The 20,997-nt window shown below is 45.1% G+C and overlaps 1 protein-coding gene across 1 annotated transcript in view; it reads left to right on the top strand.

Moving 5' to 3' along the window:
- LOC140731872 (uncharacterized) overlaps positions 1–20,997 on the top strand; it is a 30,242-nt gene that overhangs the window by 3,984 nt on the left and 5,261 nt on the right. The window contains exons 2-3 of the mRNA XM_073053806.1: positions 12,548–12,656; positions 12,749–13,073. Coding sequence (XP_072909907.1) covers positions 12,548–12,656; positions 12,749–13,073 — 434 coding nt within the window. The remainder of the gene's footprint in view (positions 1–12,547; positions 12,657–12,748; positions 13,074–20,997) is intronic.

Here is a 20,997-nt window from a genome sequence, read left to right as displayed (position 1 = left end):
GAACACCATTTATTTACCTTTTTTGAGATACATCTTCCTTTTTCTTCAACCGAAGCATCCCAAGCTGTACTCTGCAGGTGCCAGTTCCAGTTCCTCCACTTCTGCTCTCACTTCCACGGAAGAGTTCCTCTTATCCTTGCCTTGGCAGTCTCCAAAGTCAAAGATGAGTTTATTATTACCCACACAAGAACACGCGTACCCGGGTGCAATGAAAAACCTGCAGCAACATCACTTGTACATAGCATCATATGAGCTGCATTCACGAGAAAAACATAAACAGGATTTTTACAATCAGAGCAAAACAAAAACAAGGTGCATTTCAGTGCAAGGTGGTCCTAGTGTTCACGTTGGTGTTGAGTGCCGTTGAGTTGTCATCAATTCATGGCGACCCACTGGATAGTCTAGTTGTCTGTGGGTTTTTCATGGCAAGATACAGAAGTAGATTGCCCGGCTTTTCTTCAGGTCAGATACTGCTGCTGTCTAGGTTGGGACCCAGCCGGATTCGAACTCAGGACCCTCCTCGAAGCCCAGTGCTGATGCCACTACACCACCGGCCGGCCTAAGGTGTTCATTAGCTCTTGTAATTAGAGCTGTGCTGGCTTATTCAAGAACTGAATGGTTAAAGGAAAGTATGCGGTGTTGCCCATCATGTCCGACAATGACAGGAAACCTGTGCGGGAGAGTTTTTAAAGTTGAAAGCTGTTTCACTGAAGCAGTTCCACCAGAAGTCCAGGTCCAGTGGAAGGAGTAGTTGTTACAAACTGAGATCTTCCTTGGTTACAGTGGGTGACCATGACTTCTTCTGCCTTGTCATGCCCTTTGCTCTCCACAAAGCGTGGCAGAGCTGCCTTCCTAGCCATTGGATCTGAGATTTACTGTTGAAGGGAGGTAATTCCATGGTAAATAACTGGTCCTGCTACATTTCCAAGTCTCCAGTGTGACACCATTACTGACATGTGATCTTCAAAGAGACTGTCGGAAGCTTCAGTGCGGACTCTTTCAAAACACTACCACCTCTTCCAATCAGGCACATTAGTCTTTGTAACTTGGTAATTTCAGCCACAATGATATTCCAAATATTTTCTCATTTTCTTTCAGATTTCCCACGTACACAGTATTTCCCTTAATAATTTCAAAGAATTCTGCTCTTCCTGTAACCGATTCTGCCCTTTTTTATTCCTTTTATGAGATATAATTTTTTCAGTGTCATATCCTCATTGGTTAACCTCTCCAGTTTCTCACCCAATCTCCCCCTCCCCCCCCCCTCTCTCTCTCTCTCTCTCTCTCTCTCTCTCTCTCTCTCTCTCTCTCACACACACACACACACACACACACACACACACACACACACACACACACACACACACACACACACACACACACACACACACACACACACACACACACACACCTTCTTTCTGCTCCCTTCTTTCTCCCATCGGTCTGCATCTCAAAACCCACTCACCTCTGACCAGTGCTGGTTTGGGTGGGAATTCACTGACCTGTAACATTAACTCCTTCTCTTCATAGCTGCTGTGTGTCTTGTGCTTTTTTTTCATCATTTCCTTTATTTTCAATGGATTTACCATTTGCTTGGGGAAAATTTCCTTTCTGACTGGTCATAGTTCCTTACCGTAACATCATGTTTTTCTCCCAAAAGTTTTCTAATAGGTTTGAACTCAATATGTGCAAATAAGGTGCTACATTTCCTCTATTACCACAGATACTACTCTTCAGAAGCTCAGTGTCTGTAAAGTCTGCAATTGCTTCTCGTTTTGTTCATTGGCATATAGTTATTTGAAAAGCAGTTGTGATTGTGATGCTCTTTGGAATTGATGTGGCTATCTATGCATGTGTAATTATAGAATAATATACGTGATAGTTGTAATTGGATATTCTTGGTTCAATTTGTTAACTTATAGAAGGTAAATGCCTAGACAATTTAAGAATCATAACTTGCAGAAAGTTTGATCTGGGTAGTTGTTTAGTGAGAAGTTTTGAAAATCAAAAGCAGATGCTGGAAATCTAAAGCAAAAACAGAAAATGGTGGAAATAGTCAGCAGGCCAGGCAGCATCTGTGGGATGAGGAACAGAATTAACATTTCAGGTTAGCGATCCTTCATCAGAACTGCAAAGGAGACAAAAGGAGCTTGATAACTTGCAGAGAAAGTTGGGAGGGAGATTGTCGCTGATAGGGTAAAAGCTGGGTGACTCTGGTTATTAACTGTAAACTAGATTATTTACTCAGTAAGTGAATGGAACACTTGGAGAGTGAGGGTACAGAGAAAAAAGACTGCAGGAGCTGCGAGGTGGTAGTGGAAAAGGCAAAGGGCTTTGTACTTTGTTTCTTTGTACTTACAGTGAATGCCTGCAAGAAAATTAGTCTCAGGGTTGTATATGGTGGTGTAGATAATAAGTTGACTTTGAACTTAGTTTGGGGCCCTGAATGGAGGTGAATAGGCAGGAGTAGCATTTCTGCTTTCGGGGATAAGTGCCAGGAAGATAGATTAGTGGAGAGAGCTGAATGGACAAGGGAATCATGGAGAGAGCGATTCTTGTGGAAAGTGTGGGGGGGGGGGGGGAAGTAAAGATATGTTTGATGGAAGGATCCCATTGAAGATGGAAGAAGTTGCAGAAAATGATGTGCTGTTTGAGGTGGTAGGTAAGGGCAAGAGGAACTCTATCCCTGTTAAGGCGACAGGAAGATGGGGTGAGGGCGGATGCCTGGGAAATGGAAGAGATGTGGGTGAGAGCCACATCAGTGGTGGAGGAAGGGAAATGCATTCTGTGAAGAAGGAGGACATCTCTCATGTTCTTGGAAGGAAAGCTTCATCCTGGGAACAGATGCGGTGGGAATGAGGGAACAGTGGGAAGGGAATGGCATTTTTACAGGTGACAGGGTGGGAAGAAGTATCATCAAAATAGCTGTGAGAGTTGTTAGCTTTATAAAAGATATCGGTGGGCAGTTTATCCCCAGAGATGAAGATGCTGGAGATATGGAATTATTTAACAAAAAGACATCTCTTGGGCCAGCAAAGTCCACTTTGAAGGACAAATAAATTTGTGTATTTGTTATCCATCTGCCATGTAAATCAGGTTTTCAAAGGTTCACTCATCTGAGAAATAGAAAGGGCGAATATACAAGGCATAAGTCACAGGGTGACAGCAGAGATCCTGGTCCCTGTTGCTTACTATGAGAGTAGATCAGTGGCTTGTGCACAGGTTGAATCTACCAGTTATGGGAGATGATCGAAGTCTGTGCTCTGCAGTGATTGTTGCATCCACTGGCTGGTCATAATGTCCATTCTGGTCCATGCAAATATTCCAGGAATATATGACAGTGATGTGGAATGGAACTTGCCTTCATCTTCTGACAAGTTCCCAAAAGTTCGTGAACCCCAAAATGACCCCCACTGGCTTCAATCTACCATGCAAGCAGTGCATCTTGCTGAACAGGGTCCTACAGTCTTCAGTGCCGAACACTGTTTCTGTAGTCTCTGCCATAACCCAGAGCACAAAATGGCCAAACTGTAACCTGTTGAATTGCCTTGCTAATTGTTCATCTTCTCTCTATCTCTCCTTGTTCTTATTTCTTTTCTCTGACCTTTCTGTATTCACCCTGACTTGTCCCACCCTGTTGTACTTGCAGACCTATGGGCTGACTCACCCACGAGGTATTCTATCTATTTACCTCACTGGTGACGTTCTGCCTCCCACCTTGTCCCACCCACCGTGATTGCAGTTTGATCTGGGCAGAAACATTTTCAACCCTCAACAGTCAAGTACATTTTGTCAGAGCTGTTGACGGTGAGCCCAAGCCCTGTAATATACTAATCACTTCCCTAAAAGTTCCCTCACCTACACTTGCTCCATTTACATCTCAATTCCCAGGATCAGATCCAACAACGTTTGCTTCACTGTTGGCTTGGGGATTGACAGATTGACCATCTCAATCGAAGGGACGGTTGGGTCTGTTCACACTCCCTTCATTATTATGTCTTCTGCATCCTTCCTATCAACTGGTGACTAGCAAGAAGACATGGGAAGAATTATATTCTTTAACCCTAATTCTCAGTATGATCTTTGAAGGGCACACTCTTCCTCCAGCAATGAAATGTTTCTCCAACTCAACATGCCACACCCATTCCCCACCTTCCCCCTACATTTTCTGATATCTTGTGTCCATGAATATTTAGTTTCCAAACACGACTTTGTTATTGAGCAGCATCCCGATTCCAGGTAATGGTTTACCATCGCAGCTCTCTAACCTTACTTACCACACTCTCTCGATTTGTATTATCGTAGACATCCTCTTTCCCTCGGCCTGTCTAGAATTGACTATTATTTACATCCTTCATGTACATAAGGCGTAAAAATCTTTATGTTACGTCTAAATATGCAATGTGCAATTATAGTAATTTGTAATAAATATTATGTGTAACAGGATAGCCAATATAACATACAATACAGTTGCACCAGCATGAATTAATCGGTTTGATGCCCTGGTGGAAGAAGCTGTCCCAGAGCCTGCTGGTCCTGGCTTTTATGCTGCGGTACCGTTTCCCAGATGGTAGCAGCTGGAATAGTTTGTGGTTGGGGTGACTCGGGTCCCCAATGATCCATCAGGACTTTTTTACACACCTGTCTTTGTAAATGTCCTGTAAAGTGGGAAGTTCACATCTACAGATGTGCTGGGCCTGTCTGCATCACTCTCTGCAGAGTCCTGCGATTGAGGGAAGTACAATTCCCATACCAGGCAGTGATGCACTCAGTCAGGATGCTCTCAATTGTGCCCCTGTAGGAAGTTCTTAGGATTTGGGGACCCATACTAAACTTCTTCAACCATCTAAAGTGAAAGAGGCGCTGTTGTGCCTTTTTCACCACACAGCTGGTGTGTACAGACCATGTGAGATCCTCAGTGATGTTTATGCCAAGGAACTTAAAGCTGTTCCCCCTCTCAACCCCAGATCCATTGATGTCAATAGGAGTTAGTCTGTCTCCATTCCTCCTGTAGTCCACAACCAGCTCCTTTGTTTTTGAGACGTTGAGGGAGAAGTTGTTTTCTTGACACCACTGTGGCAGGGTGATAGCTTCTCTGTAGGCCAACTCATTATTGTTTGAGATAAGGCCAAAAATTGTAGAATTGGCAGCAAATTTAATTAGCAGATTGGTGCTGTAGGTGGCGACGCACTCATGGGTATACAGAGAGTAAAGGAGGGGGCTTAGTACACAGCCCTGAGGGGTACCTGTGTTGAGGGGCAGAGGTGAGGGAGCCCACTCTTCCCAGCTGCCAACAATCTGACAGGAAGACCAGGATCCAAGGCAGGGTGAAGCTATTCCTTGTGCTGGTTGTGTTTGTCTCAGCCAATCCTTTGTGTAGAATCTTTTCTTCTTTTTAAAATGACACCCTGACTTCCAAATTCCTGCTCAGAATGATCTCAAACCCTCTTTCACACACTCACACGGACATACACATTCTCACTCACACACACAAACTCATGCATACACTCACACACAAACACACTCACATTCACACAGACATTCACACGGACATACACATTCTCACTCACACACACAAACTCATGCATACACTCATACAGACGCAGACAACTCACAGTCACGTTCATGCTCGCGCTCTCTCATGCTAACACACTCTCATGCTCGCACACTCATACACACACATAAACTCATGCATACACTCACACAGACACAGACAACTCACAGTCACGTTCGCACTCTCACACAAACAGAATCACACACGCAGACAGACTCACACAACATCTATAGATTTACATTTGTAAACATGCACACACCCACCCCCCCGGGATCGAAAGCCTATGTCATTTTCATCCCCACTCAAACCCTCCTGCTGCAGATGGTGTTCTGTCCCAGGATGTGTTGGTTTACTGTAAATATTATGGGTTGCTTTGAAAGGAGATCCTCAGTAACTTACTGCAGTTTCAGGGACAGGAATGACTCTGACTCCATTGGCCAGCGATCTGAAAAGCCACTCATGCTGGAAATTGAATTAAAGTGTGAAAATGCTGTTAATATGCAGCATCCTTGGAGAGAGCAACAGATGATGATTCAGGGTGAACTTTAATTAAAGTTATCTCCAGTAGTTCCAATGTTTGGTTGACCTGAATCATTTACTCCTTTGTCTCTCCACAAATGCTGCCTGACCCACTGTAGCTTTCCTTGTTAGTGACCACCATGATGTCTTCTTTGGTTGTTATCTCCTGCACCAAGTGTGGCAGGCATGCGGGCAACTGTGGCCGTGACTTGGGACAGGAAAAGAAATGGTGATCAGGGTGGGGAGCAGGGGTTGAGAACGTGAAATGATGGGTGAAGGAGGAGAAGAGTGGTCTTGGGGGAGTAGGACTGGGCAGGACTGGGATTGAGGGAAGTTGGTCACAGGCAGGCTGTAGCTCTCTGGGCTGAGTAACTGACCCAGCCATACACCCACAGCTCTCCATTGAGGCTTGGATCCTGCTAGGTGCTTTGATGCTAAGAAACATCAGTATCTTGGTCATCAGGCAGGGCCCAAGGGTCAGAGTCTGCTGGGGATAAACCAGCTCCGTCCCTCTGGGATCCAACACTTCCCCATTGAATGAATCCCCAAAGACCTTCCCCCAGGTCATGTGTGGGAGCAGTGATTATTATGGGCTGTCCAGATCATTGCTTCTCAGGCCCTACTGTAGCACATGAATGTTTTGTATAGATAATTAATACAGCTTAAATCATTCATTTTAAGCAGTTGTTCATATCTAATACTGTATGCAGAATCAAGTTTATTATCACTGACATGTTTTGAAATTGGTTGTTTTCTGGTAGCAGTACAGTACAATGCATAAAAATACTATAAATAACAATGAAAGTTCGAAGTACATTTAATATGGAAGTGGTGGTGGCATCCGTTGGTCTCGAGAGACCGTGGAGTTTCCAGGGCGCAGGCCTGGGCAGGGTTGTATGGGAGGCCGGCAGTTGCCCAAGCTGCAGGCCTTCCCCTCTCCACACCACCGATGTTGTCCAAGGGAAGGGCACTAGGACCCATGCAGCTTGGCACTGGTGACGTCGCAGAGCAACGTGTTGTTAAGTCCTTGCTCAAGGACACAACACGCTGCCTCAGCTGAGGCTCGAACCAGTGACCTTCAGGTTACTAGTCTGATGCCTTGCCCACTAGGCCACGCGCCAACACGGAGGTATGTAGAGATTATACCACCTTGAGATTAGTCTCCTTACAGGCAGCCACAAAACAAAGAAACCCAAAAGAACCCATAAAAAAAGACCATCAAACACCCAGTGTGCAGAGATAGAAAAAAACAGCTGTACAAACAATAAAAGTAAGCAAATAGCATTCTGAATGAAAGTGAGTCCATAGACACGAAGCCTGGAACAGCTGGAGCAGGCCTCAGCTTCAACCACAGTTCATGCAGGGCTGAATAAATGTCATGGAGCCCGGAGCAGGCCGCAGCCTCAACCTCAGTTAATGCAGGCTGAGTAAACATCATGGAGCCTTCAGACACAGTTCATGCAGAGTTGAGTAAACGTCATGGAGCCCTCAGAAACGGAGCCCGGAGCAGGCCGCAGCCTCAACCTCATTTTAGCGCAGAGCTGAGTAAACGTCATGGAGCAGCGAGCAGAACGGGCTCGAATTTCCAATCTTGCGCTGATAGCCTGCCTTTTCAATCCACGTGGCCCAGTGTTTAAATCATCCAAACATTGGGTCGTTCTTCGCACGAGGACCTGGGCCCTGTTGCTTTGATGCACTCTGGGCTTGGATCCCCACTGGCATGTTTCGGCCTGTACCTGACCTTTCCAAATCAGCCTGGCATTTAGATTGATCAAGGTCGGTCTCGGTTTAGGTGGACAGGCCTTGAATCTGCCTCAATCTTGGCTGACTTTGCCTTGACTCAGCCTTACCTTTGCTTGCCTCTCCATTGTTTGTGATGACCATTTACGATAAATTTTACAAGAAAAAGTGTTATTAATAAGTGTTATCATGGAGGGATTGTCTATGGAGTCTCTGTAGGTGGAGGTTAGGAACAGGAAGGGGTCAATAACTTTACTGGATGTTTTTTATAGGCCGCCCAATAGTAACAGGGATATTGAGGAGCAGATAGGGAAACAGATCCTGGAAAGGTATAATAATAAGAGTTGTCGTGCTGGGAGATTTTAATTTCCCAAGTATCAATTGGCAATCTCCAAGGGGTTTAGATGGGGTGGAGTTTATTGGGTGTGCTCAGGAAGATTTCTCGACACAGTATGTAGATAAGCCTACAAGAGGAGAGGCTGTACTTGATTTGGTATTGGGAAATGAACCTGGTCAAGTGTCAGATCTCTCAGTGGGAGAGCATTTTGGAGATAGTGATCATAATTCTATCTCCTTTACAATAGCATTGGAGTGAGATAGGAACAGACAAGTTAGAAAAGTGTTTAATTTGAGTAAGAGGAATTATGAGGCTATCAGGCAGGAAATTGGAAGCTTAACATGGGAACAGATGTTCTCAGGGAAAAGTACGGAAGAAATGTGGCAAACATTTCAGGGGATCTTTGAGTGGAGTTCGGCATAGGTATGTTCCAATGAGACAGGGAAGTTATGGTAGGGTACAGGAACCATGGTGTACAAAGGCTGTAATAAATCTAGTCACGAAGAAAAGAAAAGCTTACTACAAAAGGTTCATAGAGTTAGGTAATGTTAGAGATCTAGAAGATTATAAGGCTACTAGGAAGGAGCGTAAGAAGGAAATTAGGAGAGCCAGAAGGGGCCATGAGAAGGCCTTGGTGGGCAGGATTAAGGAAACCCCAAGGCATTCTACAGTATGTGAAGAGCAAGAGGATGAGACGTGAAAGAACAGGACCCATCAAGTGTGACAGTGGGAAAGTGTGTGGAATCGGAGGAAATAGCAGGGTACTTAACGAATACTTTACTTCAGTATTCACTATGGAAAAGGATCTTGGTGATTGTAGTGCTGACTTGCAGCAGACTGAAAAGCTTGAGCATGTAGATATTAAGAAAGAGTAAGTAAGAAATATTTAAAGAAATCAAAAAAGGAGGGTGGTTTGGCAATGCCAAATTTTAGATTATTATTGGGCAATTAATATTCGATATTTAACACTCTGGACACAAGATCTGGATGAAATTCAATGTCCACAATGGGTGAACCTCGAGCGGGAGTCTGTACAGGGGTTCTCATTGGCTTCTATCTTAGGAGCCTCGCTTCCCTTTGCATGTACTAAACTGAATGAACAAATGACTAATCCAATAACTAAACATACAATACGAATGTGGTTTCAATTTTGTAAATTTTTTGGATTGGATAAATTTATCCTATCAAGTCCTATTATCAGATTCAGATTATATCTAATTACAGAATTGATCAAGCTTTTCTTTTATGGGGAACGAAGGGAATAGCATGTTTTCGTGATTTACTCTTGGTTAACTGTCTCATGTCTTTTGAACAGTTGTCTAAAATATATAGTTTGCCTAGATCACAGTTTTTTATATATTTACAGATTAGAAACTTTTTGAATATTATGTTACCTACTTTTCTGGTATCACATCAAACTGAAATTACAAAACAAATTTAGGTTTCAACCCCTATCAGAAGAGTTTAATAGCAATTATTTATGATCTGATTACGAAAATATGTCTAGGTATATCTGATAAAATTAAGAACGAATGGGAAAGAGAACTTTAGGTATCTTTACCAATAGAGAAATGGGAGAAAATTCTCCAACTAGTTAATACTTCTTTAATGTGTGCTAGTCAGGCCTTGATACAATTTAAGGTGGTTCATAGGGCCCATATGTCCAAGGATAAGTTAGCTCGTTTTTATTGTCATATAAATCCTGTCTGTGACAGATGTAAGTCTGAGGTAGCTTCCTTGACACATATGTTCTGGTCTTGTCCTCTTTTGGAAAAATATCGGAAAGATATTTTTGATAATATCTCGGCAGTTTTGTGTATTGATTTACAACCTCATCCTATCACTGCAATTTTTGGATTACCAGTGATGGACTCTAGTTAATTATCCCCTTCAGCTTGCTGTTTGATTGCATTTGTTACATTGATGGCCAGAAGATCCATTTTATTTAAATGGAAAGATTCTAATCCCCCTACTACATTTCAATGGTTTTCCCAAACTATAACATGCTTAAACTTGGAAAAAATTAGGAGTGGCACTATCGACCCTTCGGTTAAATTTGAAGAAACTCGGAGGCCATTTATCCAACATTTTCATATGATGTAAGCGACCTTTTCCGAATCCTTCTCAATAACTTTTTGTTTGTGTATAGAGGAGTGGAGTTAATGACACATAATGTTTTTAGCCAATGAAATAAGGCATCCCAGCTTTTGTTTTGTTTTGTTTTTATTTTGTCTTTTTTTTGTTAGTTTAGGGGGATTTTTTTTCTTGTAAAAATCTTTTTTCTTTGAATCTTTCTCATGTTTAGTTTCTAAGAGATTGGGAGGCTTAGATTACACATGTCACTCGGAGTCTGTTTCTGTATACGTTAACTGTTATTAATGTAATCCCAATCTCTTTGTATCACTATCATCGTTATGTTTATCTATTTGAAACTTAATAAAAAGATTGTTAAAAAAGAAAGAAAGGAAAAGGATCTTGGTGATTGTAGGGATGACTTACAGCGGACTGAAAAGCTTAAGCGTGTAGATATTAAGAAAGAGGATGTGCTGGAGCTTTTGGAAAGTATCAAGTTGGATAAGTCGCCTGGACTGGATGAGATGCACCCCAGACTATTGTGGGAGGTGAGGGATGAGATTGGTGATGATCTTTGATCATCAATGGGGACGGGAGAGGTTCCAGAGGATTGGAGGGTTGCGGATGTTGTTTCTTTATTCAAGAAAGGGAGTAGAGATAGCCCAGGAAACTACAGACCAGTGAGTCTTACTTCAGTGGTTGGTAGCTTGATGGAGAAGATCCTGAGAGGCAGCATTTATAAACATTTGGAGAGGTATAATATGATTAGAAATAGTCAGCATGGCTCTGTCAAGGGCAGGTCATGCCTTACGAGCCTGATTGAATTTTTTTGAGGATGTGACTAAGCACGTTGATGAAGGACGAGCAGTAGATGTAGTGTATATGGATTTCAGGTGGATCCAGAACTGGCTTGCCCACAGAAGGAAAAGAGTGGTTGTAGACGGATCTTATTCTGCATGGAGGTTGGTGACCAATGGTGTGTTTCAGGGATCTGTTCTGGGAAACTTAGTCTTCATGATTTTTATAAGTGACCTGGATGAGGAAGTGGAGGGATGGGTTAGTAAGTTTGCTGATGACACAAGGTTGGAGGTGTTGTAGATAGTGTGGAGAGCTGTCAGAGGTTATAGCGGGACATTGATAGGATGCAAAACTGGGCTGAGAAGTGGCAGATGGAGTTCAACCCAGATAAGTATGAAGTGGTTCATTTTGGTAGGTCAAATATGATGGCAGAATATAGTATTAATGGTAAGACTCTAGGCAGTGTGGAGGATCAGAGGGACCTTGGGGTCCAAGTCCATAGGACGCTCAAAGCAGCTGCACAGGTTGATTCTGTGTTTAAGAAGGCATACAGTGTATTGGCCTTCATTAATCGTAGAATTGAATTTAGGAGCCGAGAGGTAATGTTGTAGCTATATAGGACCCTAGTCAGACCCCTCTGGGAGTACTGTGCTCAGTTTTGGTCACCTCACTACAGGAAGGATGTGGAAGCCATAGAAAGGATTCAGAGGAGATTTACAAGGCTGTTGCCTGGATTAGGGAGCATGCCTTTATGAAAACAGGTTGAGTGAACTCAGCCTTTTCTCCTTGGAGCGACGGAGGATGAGAGGTGACTTGATAAAGGTGTATAAGATGATGAGAGGCATTGATTGTGTGGATAGTCAGAGGCTTTTTCCCAGGGCTGAAATGGTTGCCACAAGAGGACACAGGTTTAAGGTGCTGGGGAGTAGGTACAGAGTAAATGTCATGAGTAAGTTTTTTACACAGAGAGTGGTGAGTGCGTGGAATGGGCTGCCGGCAACGGTGGTGGAGGTGGATACGATAGGGTCTTTTAAGAGACTTTTAGATAGGTACATGGAACTTAGAAAAATAGAGGGCTATGGAGAAGTCTAGTAATTTCTATGGTAGGGATGTGTTCGGCACAACTTTGTGGGCCAGAGGGCCTTTATTGTGCTGTAGGTTTTCTATGTTGCTATAAATTATTTAGTTATATTCTTTGTTTTGTTCTCTGCCAGCAAGTAGTCGCTGGGCTTCACCAGAAGAATAATGGGGTAATGCTTATGGGTTCATAGACGATTTAGAAATCTGAAGGAAGAGGGGAAGAAGATGTTCTTAAAGCATTGATTGTTGGTCTTCAGGCTCCCGTACATCCACCCTGGTGGTTGTAATGGGAGGAGGCATGTCCCAGGTGGTGAAAATCCTTAGCGATGAATGCCATCTTCTTGAGACATCACCTTTTGAAGATGTCCTCGGTGGTGGGGAAGTTGTTGAGTCAATCTATTTGACTTGGTTTTTTTTAAAGGATATTCTAATTATCTTTCCTCCAGGCAGAAGATGAAAATAGACACAGCACCTACCGTGCCCGGCGACTGTGCGGGTCCAGCAAGCAAGCGGAGTAGAACATGGGATACTTCCACTGAAGCTCCGAGAAGAACAGTACTGCTGTTTTATACAAGTTCTCTCACAGTCCACTTTCCTTCCGCCTCACTCTGCACAATTTGTTAACTTTTTTTTTCCCGACGTTGCAGGTCGTGCACCAACTGTTTGACGCCAGCACCTCGGTTATGTACACCGTCCACGAGACCGCTGATGAAGAGAGCGGGAAGAGCACCAATGGGACGTCCAGTTTGAGCAGCAGGAGCGAGAGCTGCGCCCTGACGACCAATGCCCCCTCCATGAATAACTGCCCTCCGTGTTCGAGAAGCAGGCAGCCAGCGAGTGTGGCCAGTGTGATGGACCGTGCCCCAGCCAGACTGAGCCATCCGCTGTGTGGGGGCAATAGAATCTGTGGAGTGAACCAGTTGCATAACAAGAAAATTCAAACCACAATCAAACCCAAAGTTAGAACAGTTGGTAAGTTATGTCTGCCCAAGAAAGGGGTACTTCCAGCCATTGCTGTTTTAAGAAGACTTTTGACATTTTGGGTACATGAAATTTGGTGCTAATTTTCTTTTAATTCTCATTTGTGATCTTGTCAAGGTGAGAATAGAGTTAGGGCATCTTTTTCCTATTTCTAGTACAGTTAGGGGAATGAACAAGGCTGTATCTTAGATCCAGTTGATGGATTCATGGTTGGGAATTTAGACTTGGACCATAGACCACAAGATATAGTGCAGAATGGGACTATTCGGCCCATTGAATAGCTCCCTATTCAATCATGGCTTTTTGTTTTACTCAACTCCATTCCCCTGCCTTCTCCCTGCAATTCTTGACCCCATCCCACCAGTCAAGAGCCTACCAATCTCTGCCTTAACTACTCCCAATGACTTGGTTTCCTCAGTCCTTTGTGGTGATTCACCACCTTCTAGCTGCAGAAATTCCTCCTTATCTCAGTTCTAAAGGAGCATCCCTTTATTCTGAGTGGCTGCGACCCCGGATCCTAGACCCTCCTGGGAAACATTCTCTCCATGTCCACTTTGTCCAGACCTTACAGTATTCCAGGGGTTTCAGTGAGATTCCCCTCTCATATATCTGTGTACCTCTTAATTGCCAGGCTTTGTGTCTGACCCCTTCTGGCTCCACCTGGTACAGCAGCTAAAGGTTTACCAGAAAATTACCCTGTTTCACGAAGGGCTTTTCATTCTGGAGTGTTATCTCAGTGTTACTCTTATCAAGTTTAGTGTTAACAACCCAGCTAGTTACATTAAAGAAGAACATCAAATGACAAGTTATTTTCACACAAAGACATGCTTGATGGTTTTAACAGTACAGAACAAAGTCGTTCTTGATATTCTCGCAAGTTTAATCTCAGAATCAGAATCAGGTTTATTATCACCGGCATGTGTTGTGAAATTTGTTAACTTGGCAGCAGCAGCTCAATGCAGCACATAATCTAGAAGAAGAAGAAGAAAATAAATAAATAAATAGATTACAGTATTTGAATATTGAATAGATTAAAAATTGTGCAAAAAACAGAAATAATATATATTTAAAAAGTGAGGTAGTGTTCACAGGTTCAGTGCCCATTTAGCAATCAGATGGCAGAGGGGAAGAATCACTGAGTGTGTGCCTTCAGGCTTCTGTACCTCTTATCTGATGGTGACAGTGAGAAAAGGGCATGCCTTGGGTACTGGAAGTCCTTAATAATGGACGCTGCCTTTCTGAGATACCGCTCCTTGAAGATGTCCTGGGTACTTTGTAGGCCAGTACCCAAGATGGAGCTGACTAGATTTGCAGCCCTCTGTAGCTTCTTTCGGTCCTGTGCAGTTGCGCGCCCCCCCCCCCCCCCCCCCCATACCAGACAGTGATGCAGCCTGTCAGAATACTCTCCATGGTACATCCAGAGAAGCTTTTCAGTGTATTTGTTGACATAACAAATCTCTTCAAATTCCTAATGAAGTATAGTCGTTGTCTTGCCTTCCTCACAGATTCTGACACCCAGGAACTTGAACCTGCTCACTCTCTCTACTTCTGATCACTCTATGAGTATTGGTTTGGTTTGTGTTCCTTCGTCTTACCTTTCCTGAAGTCCACAATCAGCTCTTTCGTCTTACTGACATTGAGTGCAGGGTTGTTGCTGTGACACCACTCCACTGGTTGGCATATCTCGCTCCTGTGCGCCCTCTTGTCTCCGTCTGAGGTTCTACTAACAATGCTTGTATCATCAACAAATTTATAGATGGTATTTGAGTTATGCCTAGCCACACGGTCATGGGTATAGACAGAGTAGAGCAGTGGACTAAGCACACATCCCTGAGGTGCACCAGTGTTGATCGTCAGCGAGGAGGAGATGTTATCACCAATCTCCACAGATTGTGGTTTTCCGGTTAGGAAGTCAAGGATCCAGTTGCAGAGGGAGGTACAGAGGCCCAGGTTCTGCAACTTCTCAATCAGGATTGTGGGAATGATGGTATTAAGTGCTGAGCTATAGTCGATGAACAGCATCCAGATGTAGGTGTTTGTGTTGTCCAGGTGGTCTAAAGCCATGTGAAGAGCCATTGAGATTCCATCTGCCGTTGATCTATTGTGGCGATAGGCAAATTGCAATGGGTCCAGGTCTTTGTTGAGGCAGGAGTTCAGTCTAGTCATTCTTCAGGCTTTCTGTTAGTTTGATGGGGAAAATCCAAATTCACCTAGTGAAGGAGCTTGCTAATTATGTGGCTACACAAGAGATGCTAGGAATCTTGAGCACCACACACGGAATACTGGAAGAGCTCAGTAGGTCAGGCAGCATCTATGGAGGGAAATGAACAGTGGACATTTTGGGCCAAGACCATTCATCAGGACTGGAAAGAAATGAGCCAGATTAAGAAAGTGGAGGAGTGGGAGCAGTACAAGCTGACAGATGGTAAGTGAGACCAGTTGAGGGTGGGTGGTAGAGGGGGATGATGTATTAAGCTAGGAGGTGATAGATGGAGGAGGTACAGGTAGTCCCCGAGTTACGAACGTCCGACTTACGGACAACTCATACTTACGAGCTGAGGAAGGAGAACGCCGTCCGCCATTTTAAGTCAGATCGTGACGCCGTCTGCCATTTTAAGTCGGATTGCGACACCGTCCGCTATTTTAAGTCGTCGCCGTTGACACTGTGTTGAGAGTTTAACTTTGTATTTGGCTTAAATTTTTCTTAGTAAGATTCACCCTGACCCCACCCGCCCCTGTTCCAGTTGGCAGGTGGTGCAGTGAGATCAGGGCCGGGCTCGAGAATGGAGGTTTCCAAGTTCGATCCAGTGACAGACCGCTCTCGTGCAGGGTTGATGCCGATCCAGTGACTCCCGTACCCTCCGTGCCGGGTTGATGTCACTTGCAATTCGACCTCGTAAAAAAAAACACTGCCACCTCCAGTTTAAATTCCCACGTGGAATATTGTGGAGGATCAAATACTCAAACCCAGCCCCCACTTATCCCATTTAGCCTGTCTCAATGCGGTGGTCCTTAGGACCCAGTGGACCTCGGGAGCCGGCGCAGCTCGGGACCCGTCGCCCACAGTGTTTCTGTTCCGTTGACGGGAAGCGATCGTGATTTGAAAATAAAGTGGAAATAATAAAACGTTTGGAAAGAGGTGAAACACCATTGGTCATTGGAAAAGCATTAGGCTACAGTCGGTCAACGATCGGAACAATTTTAAAGGATAACGGATAAAGTGAGAATAATGGAGCATGTGAAAGGCCCTGCCCCGATGAAAGCTACAATTGTTACTAAGCAACACAGTGGTTTAATTATTCAAATACATATGTTTCTTAAGTGTTTTATATGCATAGAAAGGTAAAATATATACTATATAACTAAGACAAACGTTTGACTAACTGACGCTAAATAATACCGGATGTACTTGTTCCGACTTACGTACATATCCGACTCAAAGACGGACTCAGGAATGGAACTCGTACGTAACCCAGGGATAGGGCTGAAGAAAGAACTTGATAGGACAGGTGGGGAACCAAAGGCAGGTGATGGGCAGGTCATGAGGCCTGGGGAGGAGAAGAGAGATGTGAGATCTCATTGAAACCTATTGAATATTGAAAAGCCAAGATAGTGGATATGGAGAGGATGTTTCCTATAGGAGTCTAGGGCTAGAGGACTCAGCTCAGAATAGAAGGATGTCATTTAGAACAGAGATGAGGAGGAATTTTTTAGCCAGACGGTGGTGAATCTGGAACTTATTGCCACAGATGGCTGTGGAGGCCAAGTCAATGCACATACCAGCCTTCTTGTCCAGCACATAATTCTCCGAAACTTCTGCCATCTCCAACGGGATCCCACCACCAAACACATCTTTCCCTCTCCCCCACTTTCTGCTTTCTGGATGGATCGCTCCCTACACTACTTCCTTGTTCATTCATCCCTCCCCACTGATCTCCCTCCTGGCACTTATCCTTGCAAGCGGAGCAAGTGCTACACCTGCCCCAACACCTCCTCCCTCACTTCCATTCAGGTCTCTAAACAGTACTTCCAGGTGAGGCAACACATCACCTGTGAGTCTGTTAGGGTCACATACTGTGTTCAGTGCTCCCGGTGTGGCCTCCTGTATATCGGTGAGATCTGACGTAGATTGCAAGTCTGCTTCACTGAGCACCTACCTTCCGTCCGCCTGAAAAAATAGGGTCTCCCAGTGGCCACACATTTTAATTCCACTTCCCTCGCCTGCTGAGTTCCTTCAACATTTTGTGTTTGTTGCTGGCAGTTTAAATGTTATTTTTGCAATATGCATACTATGAATATTTAGAATGAATACTGAAAATCACATACCGTAAATTCCGGACTACAGAGCGCACCTGATTAAAAGCCGCACACTCTAATTTTAGAAAGAAAATCAATTTTGTACTTGTACAGGCTGCACCGGATTTTAAGCCGCAGGTGTCCCACGTTGTAATATGAGATATTTACACAGAAAGATATTACACGTGAGGATTTTTTAACTTTTAATTAAATCCGTATGGTAACATAAACAAATACATATTGCAAATGCTTTTTTTCGAACTGTGCCTGTAACACGGCTACTTTTAAATATACATACGTATCGGTAACACACAAATTACGTTGCGTATACTTTTTTACTGAACAGTGCACGAACAACATTCCAATATCTCCTAACGACTGGTAAAAAAAATATATATACTGCAGCCTACCAGGAAAAGTTATTGATCGCCTTTAACTTAAAAGCTGCATCATATGCTTGCAGCGTTCTCGCTCGGGTCTAATGCGCTCGCCCCCTCCTTTCCATTTATTCCAAACCGGTATTTTCCCACAAGACGCGGCGAAACCGGATGTGACGTCATAGCATTCCGGGATGTAGTACAGAAAACAAATATACTTAAAACACTTCTAACTTTAACTAGAAAATACTAACAAATGAATTACTAAGCGAAAATATTATAAACTAAATAACTGCCATAAAGGCAACACAATGCTTTTCTTCGAGTGTTTTCCATGTTGATGAGGGTGAGTACAAATGACTGATTTACAATAATTTAATTGTGAAAGTGCGCTTGATTTATCGTACAATTTCATTGGACCTCTGTGAACTACTCATCAATTTTATTGGTCTATACTGTTACGAGGCAAAATGTTTTTTGGCGGCATGAAAAAAAACCATGCATTAGCCGCACCGTAGTAAAGGCCGCAGTGTTCAAAACGTGGGAAAAAAGTAGCGGCTTATAATCCGGAATCTACGGTACTTTTTATTACTTACCAAAAAAAAGTCAGAAGATAGAGTCTTTCACATAAAGCAAACACAAACCACAATTCACAACAACTGGCAAAAGTAAGATGTTTTGACTAGGAGGCATCAACGTTCACAGACCAGTGATTTGGTCGGAAGCTTCGGACTTCCATTCTGTGTTCATTGTTACAATTTGTAACAGTGTTGTAACTAAACAATGTAAATGCGCTGAAGCTCTAAAACGTTTTAAATTAAAGGTTGAGGTCAATTATAATTCAGAAAAATTGATGGATTATATTCATTCATATAATTAATTATAGGGGATTTCACAATTATAGCATCATAGATTTCAAAATTATATTAACGTATATAAAAAATTGCGGCTGTGCGGCAACAAAGGGAGCATTTCAGTCATTGCACGGCTGTGCGTTCGTGCAGTTTAAAAGGAACACTGCTCACCACGGTTTTGCCTCGATCAGTCGGCATCTGCAGTAAGGGGAGGTTGTAGCGGTGTGCTACACGCAGCGCTGCAATAACGACACAGAGTCGGTGAGCTGCAGTTACAAAAGAAGTTTATTCAAACTTCGCGGCCTCGCTTTAAAGCCTTCCTGATCCTGCCCTGTCCGGGGGGGTATTCACAGTCCCATCCCGCGCGCGGGCTTTTCCCCTCGCTGGTGAAGCAGGCTGCACGCGCCGCTTTGTGAGCCGGTTCGAATGCGCTGGGAAGTGGGTCGCCACATAACTCCCCCCCCCCCAGAACCGGCGATACACCCCCCAATGTCCACAGTCTGGGTCAGACTCTGTTTGGGAGGTCTGCCTCTGCACTGCAGTGCCGGAATCTCGACCGGCTGCGCCAAGTCCACATGGGCTGGTTTGAGTCAGTCCACTGTGAAAACCTTCTCTCTCCCCCCAATGTCCAGCACGAATGTGGACCCGTTGTTTCTGATCACCATAAACGGCCCCTCGTAGGGCCGCTGTAGCAGTGCCCGATGTCCGCCCCGTCGTACAAAAACAAACTTACAGTGCTGCAGGTCTTTGGGTACGCAGGTTGGGCTCTGTCCATGCTGTGAAGTGGGTATGGGGCCCAGGTTACCGAGCCTCTCGCGTAGTCTGCCCAGGACTGCTGCGGGTTCTTCCTCGTGCCCCCTTGCGGCTGGTATGAACTCTCCTGGGACAACCAGGGGTGCACCGTACACCAACTCGGCCGACGAGGCGTGCAGATCCTCTTTGGGCGCTGTGCGGATTCCGAGCAGGACCCAGGGAAGTTTGTCTGCCCAGTTAGGCCCTTTGAGGCGGGCCATGAGAGCCGACTTCAGGTGACGGTGGAAACGCTCCACTAGTCCGTTCGACTGCGGGTGGTAGGCAGTTGTGTGGTGTAGTTGTGTTCCCAAAAGGCTGGCCATCGCTGACCACAGGCTGGAGTTGAACTGGGCGCCTCTGTCGGAGGTAATGTGGGCCGGTACACCAAAGCGAGATACCCAGGTGGCAATCAGTGCCCAGGCGCAAGATTCGGAGGTGGTGTCGGTGAGCAGGACCACCTCTGGCCATCTTGTGAACCGGTCCACGATAGTCAGGAGGTGCTGCGCTCCTCGCGACACTGGCAGGGGGCCCACGATATCCACATGAATGTGGTCGAAACGCCAGTGGGTGGGGTGGAACTGCTGCGGCAGAGCTTTGGTGTGCTACTGCATCTTGGCTGTTTGGCAGTGCATGCACGTTCTGGCCCATTCACTGACCTGCTTGCGGAGTCCGTGCCAAACGAACCTGTTGGCTACCATCCGGACGGTTGTCTTGATGGAGGGGTGCGCTAAGTTGTGAATGGAGTTGAAAACGTGCCGCCGCCAGGCTGCCGGGAGGATGGGGCGGGGTTGGCCGGTGGTGACGTCACAGAGCAGGGTCCTCTCACCTGGGCCTACGGGGGGGGGGGGGGGGGTTCCTGGAGCTGCAAACCGGAGACTGCAGTCCTGATTCGGGCAGCTGAAGGGAGGAAGCGGTGGTAGAAATTCACCATACCCACGAATTCCTGAAGGCCTTTGATTGTGTTGGGTCGGGGGAAATGGCGGACCGCGTCTACCTTGGCGGGCAGAGGAGTTGCCCCGTCTTTAGTAATCCTGTGGCCCAGGAAGTCGATGGTGTCGAGCCCGAACTGGCATTTGGCCGGGTTGATTGTCAGGCTGTATTCACTCAGCTGGGCGTAGAGTTGACGGAGGTGGGACAGATGCTCCTGACGACTGCTGCTGGCTATGAGGATGTCGTCCAAATAGATGAAAGCGAAGTCCAGGTCGCGTCCCACCGCGTGCATTAACCGCTGGAACGTCTGTGCGGCATTCTTCAGGCCGAACAGCATGCGGAGGAACTCAAAAAGGCCGAAAGAGGTGATGAGTGCGGTTTTGGGGATGTCGTCCGGATGCATCAGGATTTGATGGTATCCCCGGACGAGGTCTACCTTGGAGAAGATCCATGCGCCGTGCAGGTTTGCTGCAAAGTCCTGAATGTGCAGCACAGGGTAGCCGTCCGGTGTTGTAGCCTCGTTCAGCCTGCGGTAGTCGCCGCATGGTCTCCAGCCCCCTGTTGCTTTGGGCACCATGTGCAGGGGGGAGGCCCATGGGCTGTCAGACCACCGTATGATCCCCAATTCCTCCATCCTCTTGAACTCCTCCTTCGCCAGCCGGAGCT

This window comes from Hemitrygon akajei, chromosome 8, assembly GCF_048418815.1.
Source record: "Hemitrygon akajei chromosome 8, sHemAka1.3, whole genome shotgun sequence".
In the NCBI taxonomy this organism is placed as follows: Eukaryota; Metazoa; Chordata; class Chondrichthyes; order Myliobatiformes; family Dasyatidae; genus Hemitrygon; species Hemitrygon akajei.
The sequence above is the reverse complement of the archived record's forward strand: the minus strand, read 5'-3'. Positions and strand labels throughout refer to the sequence as shown.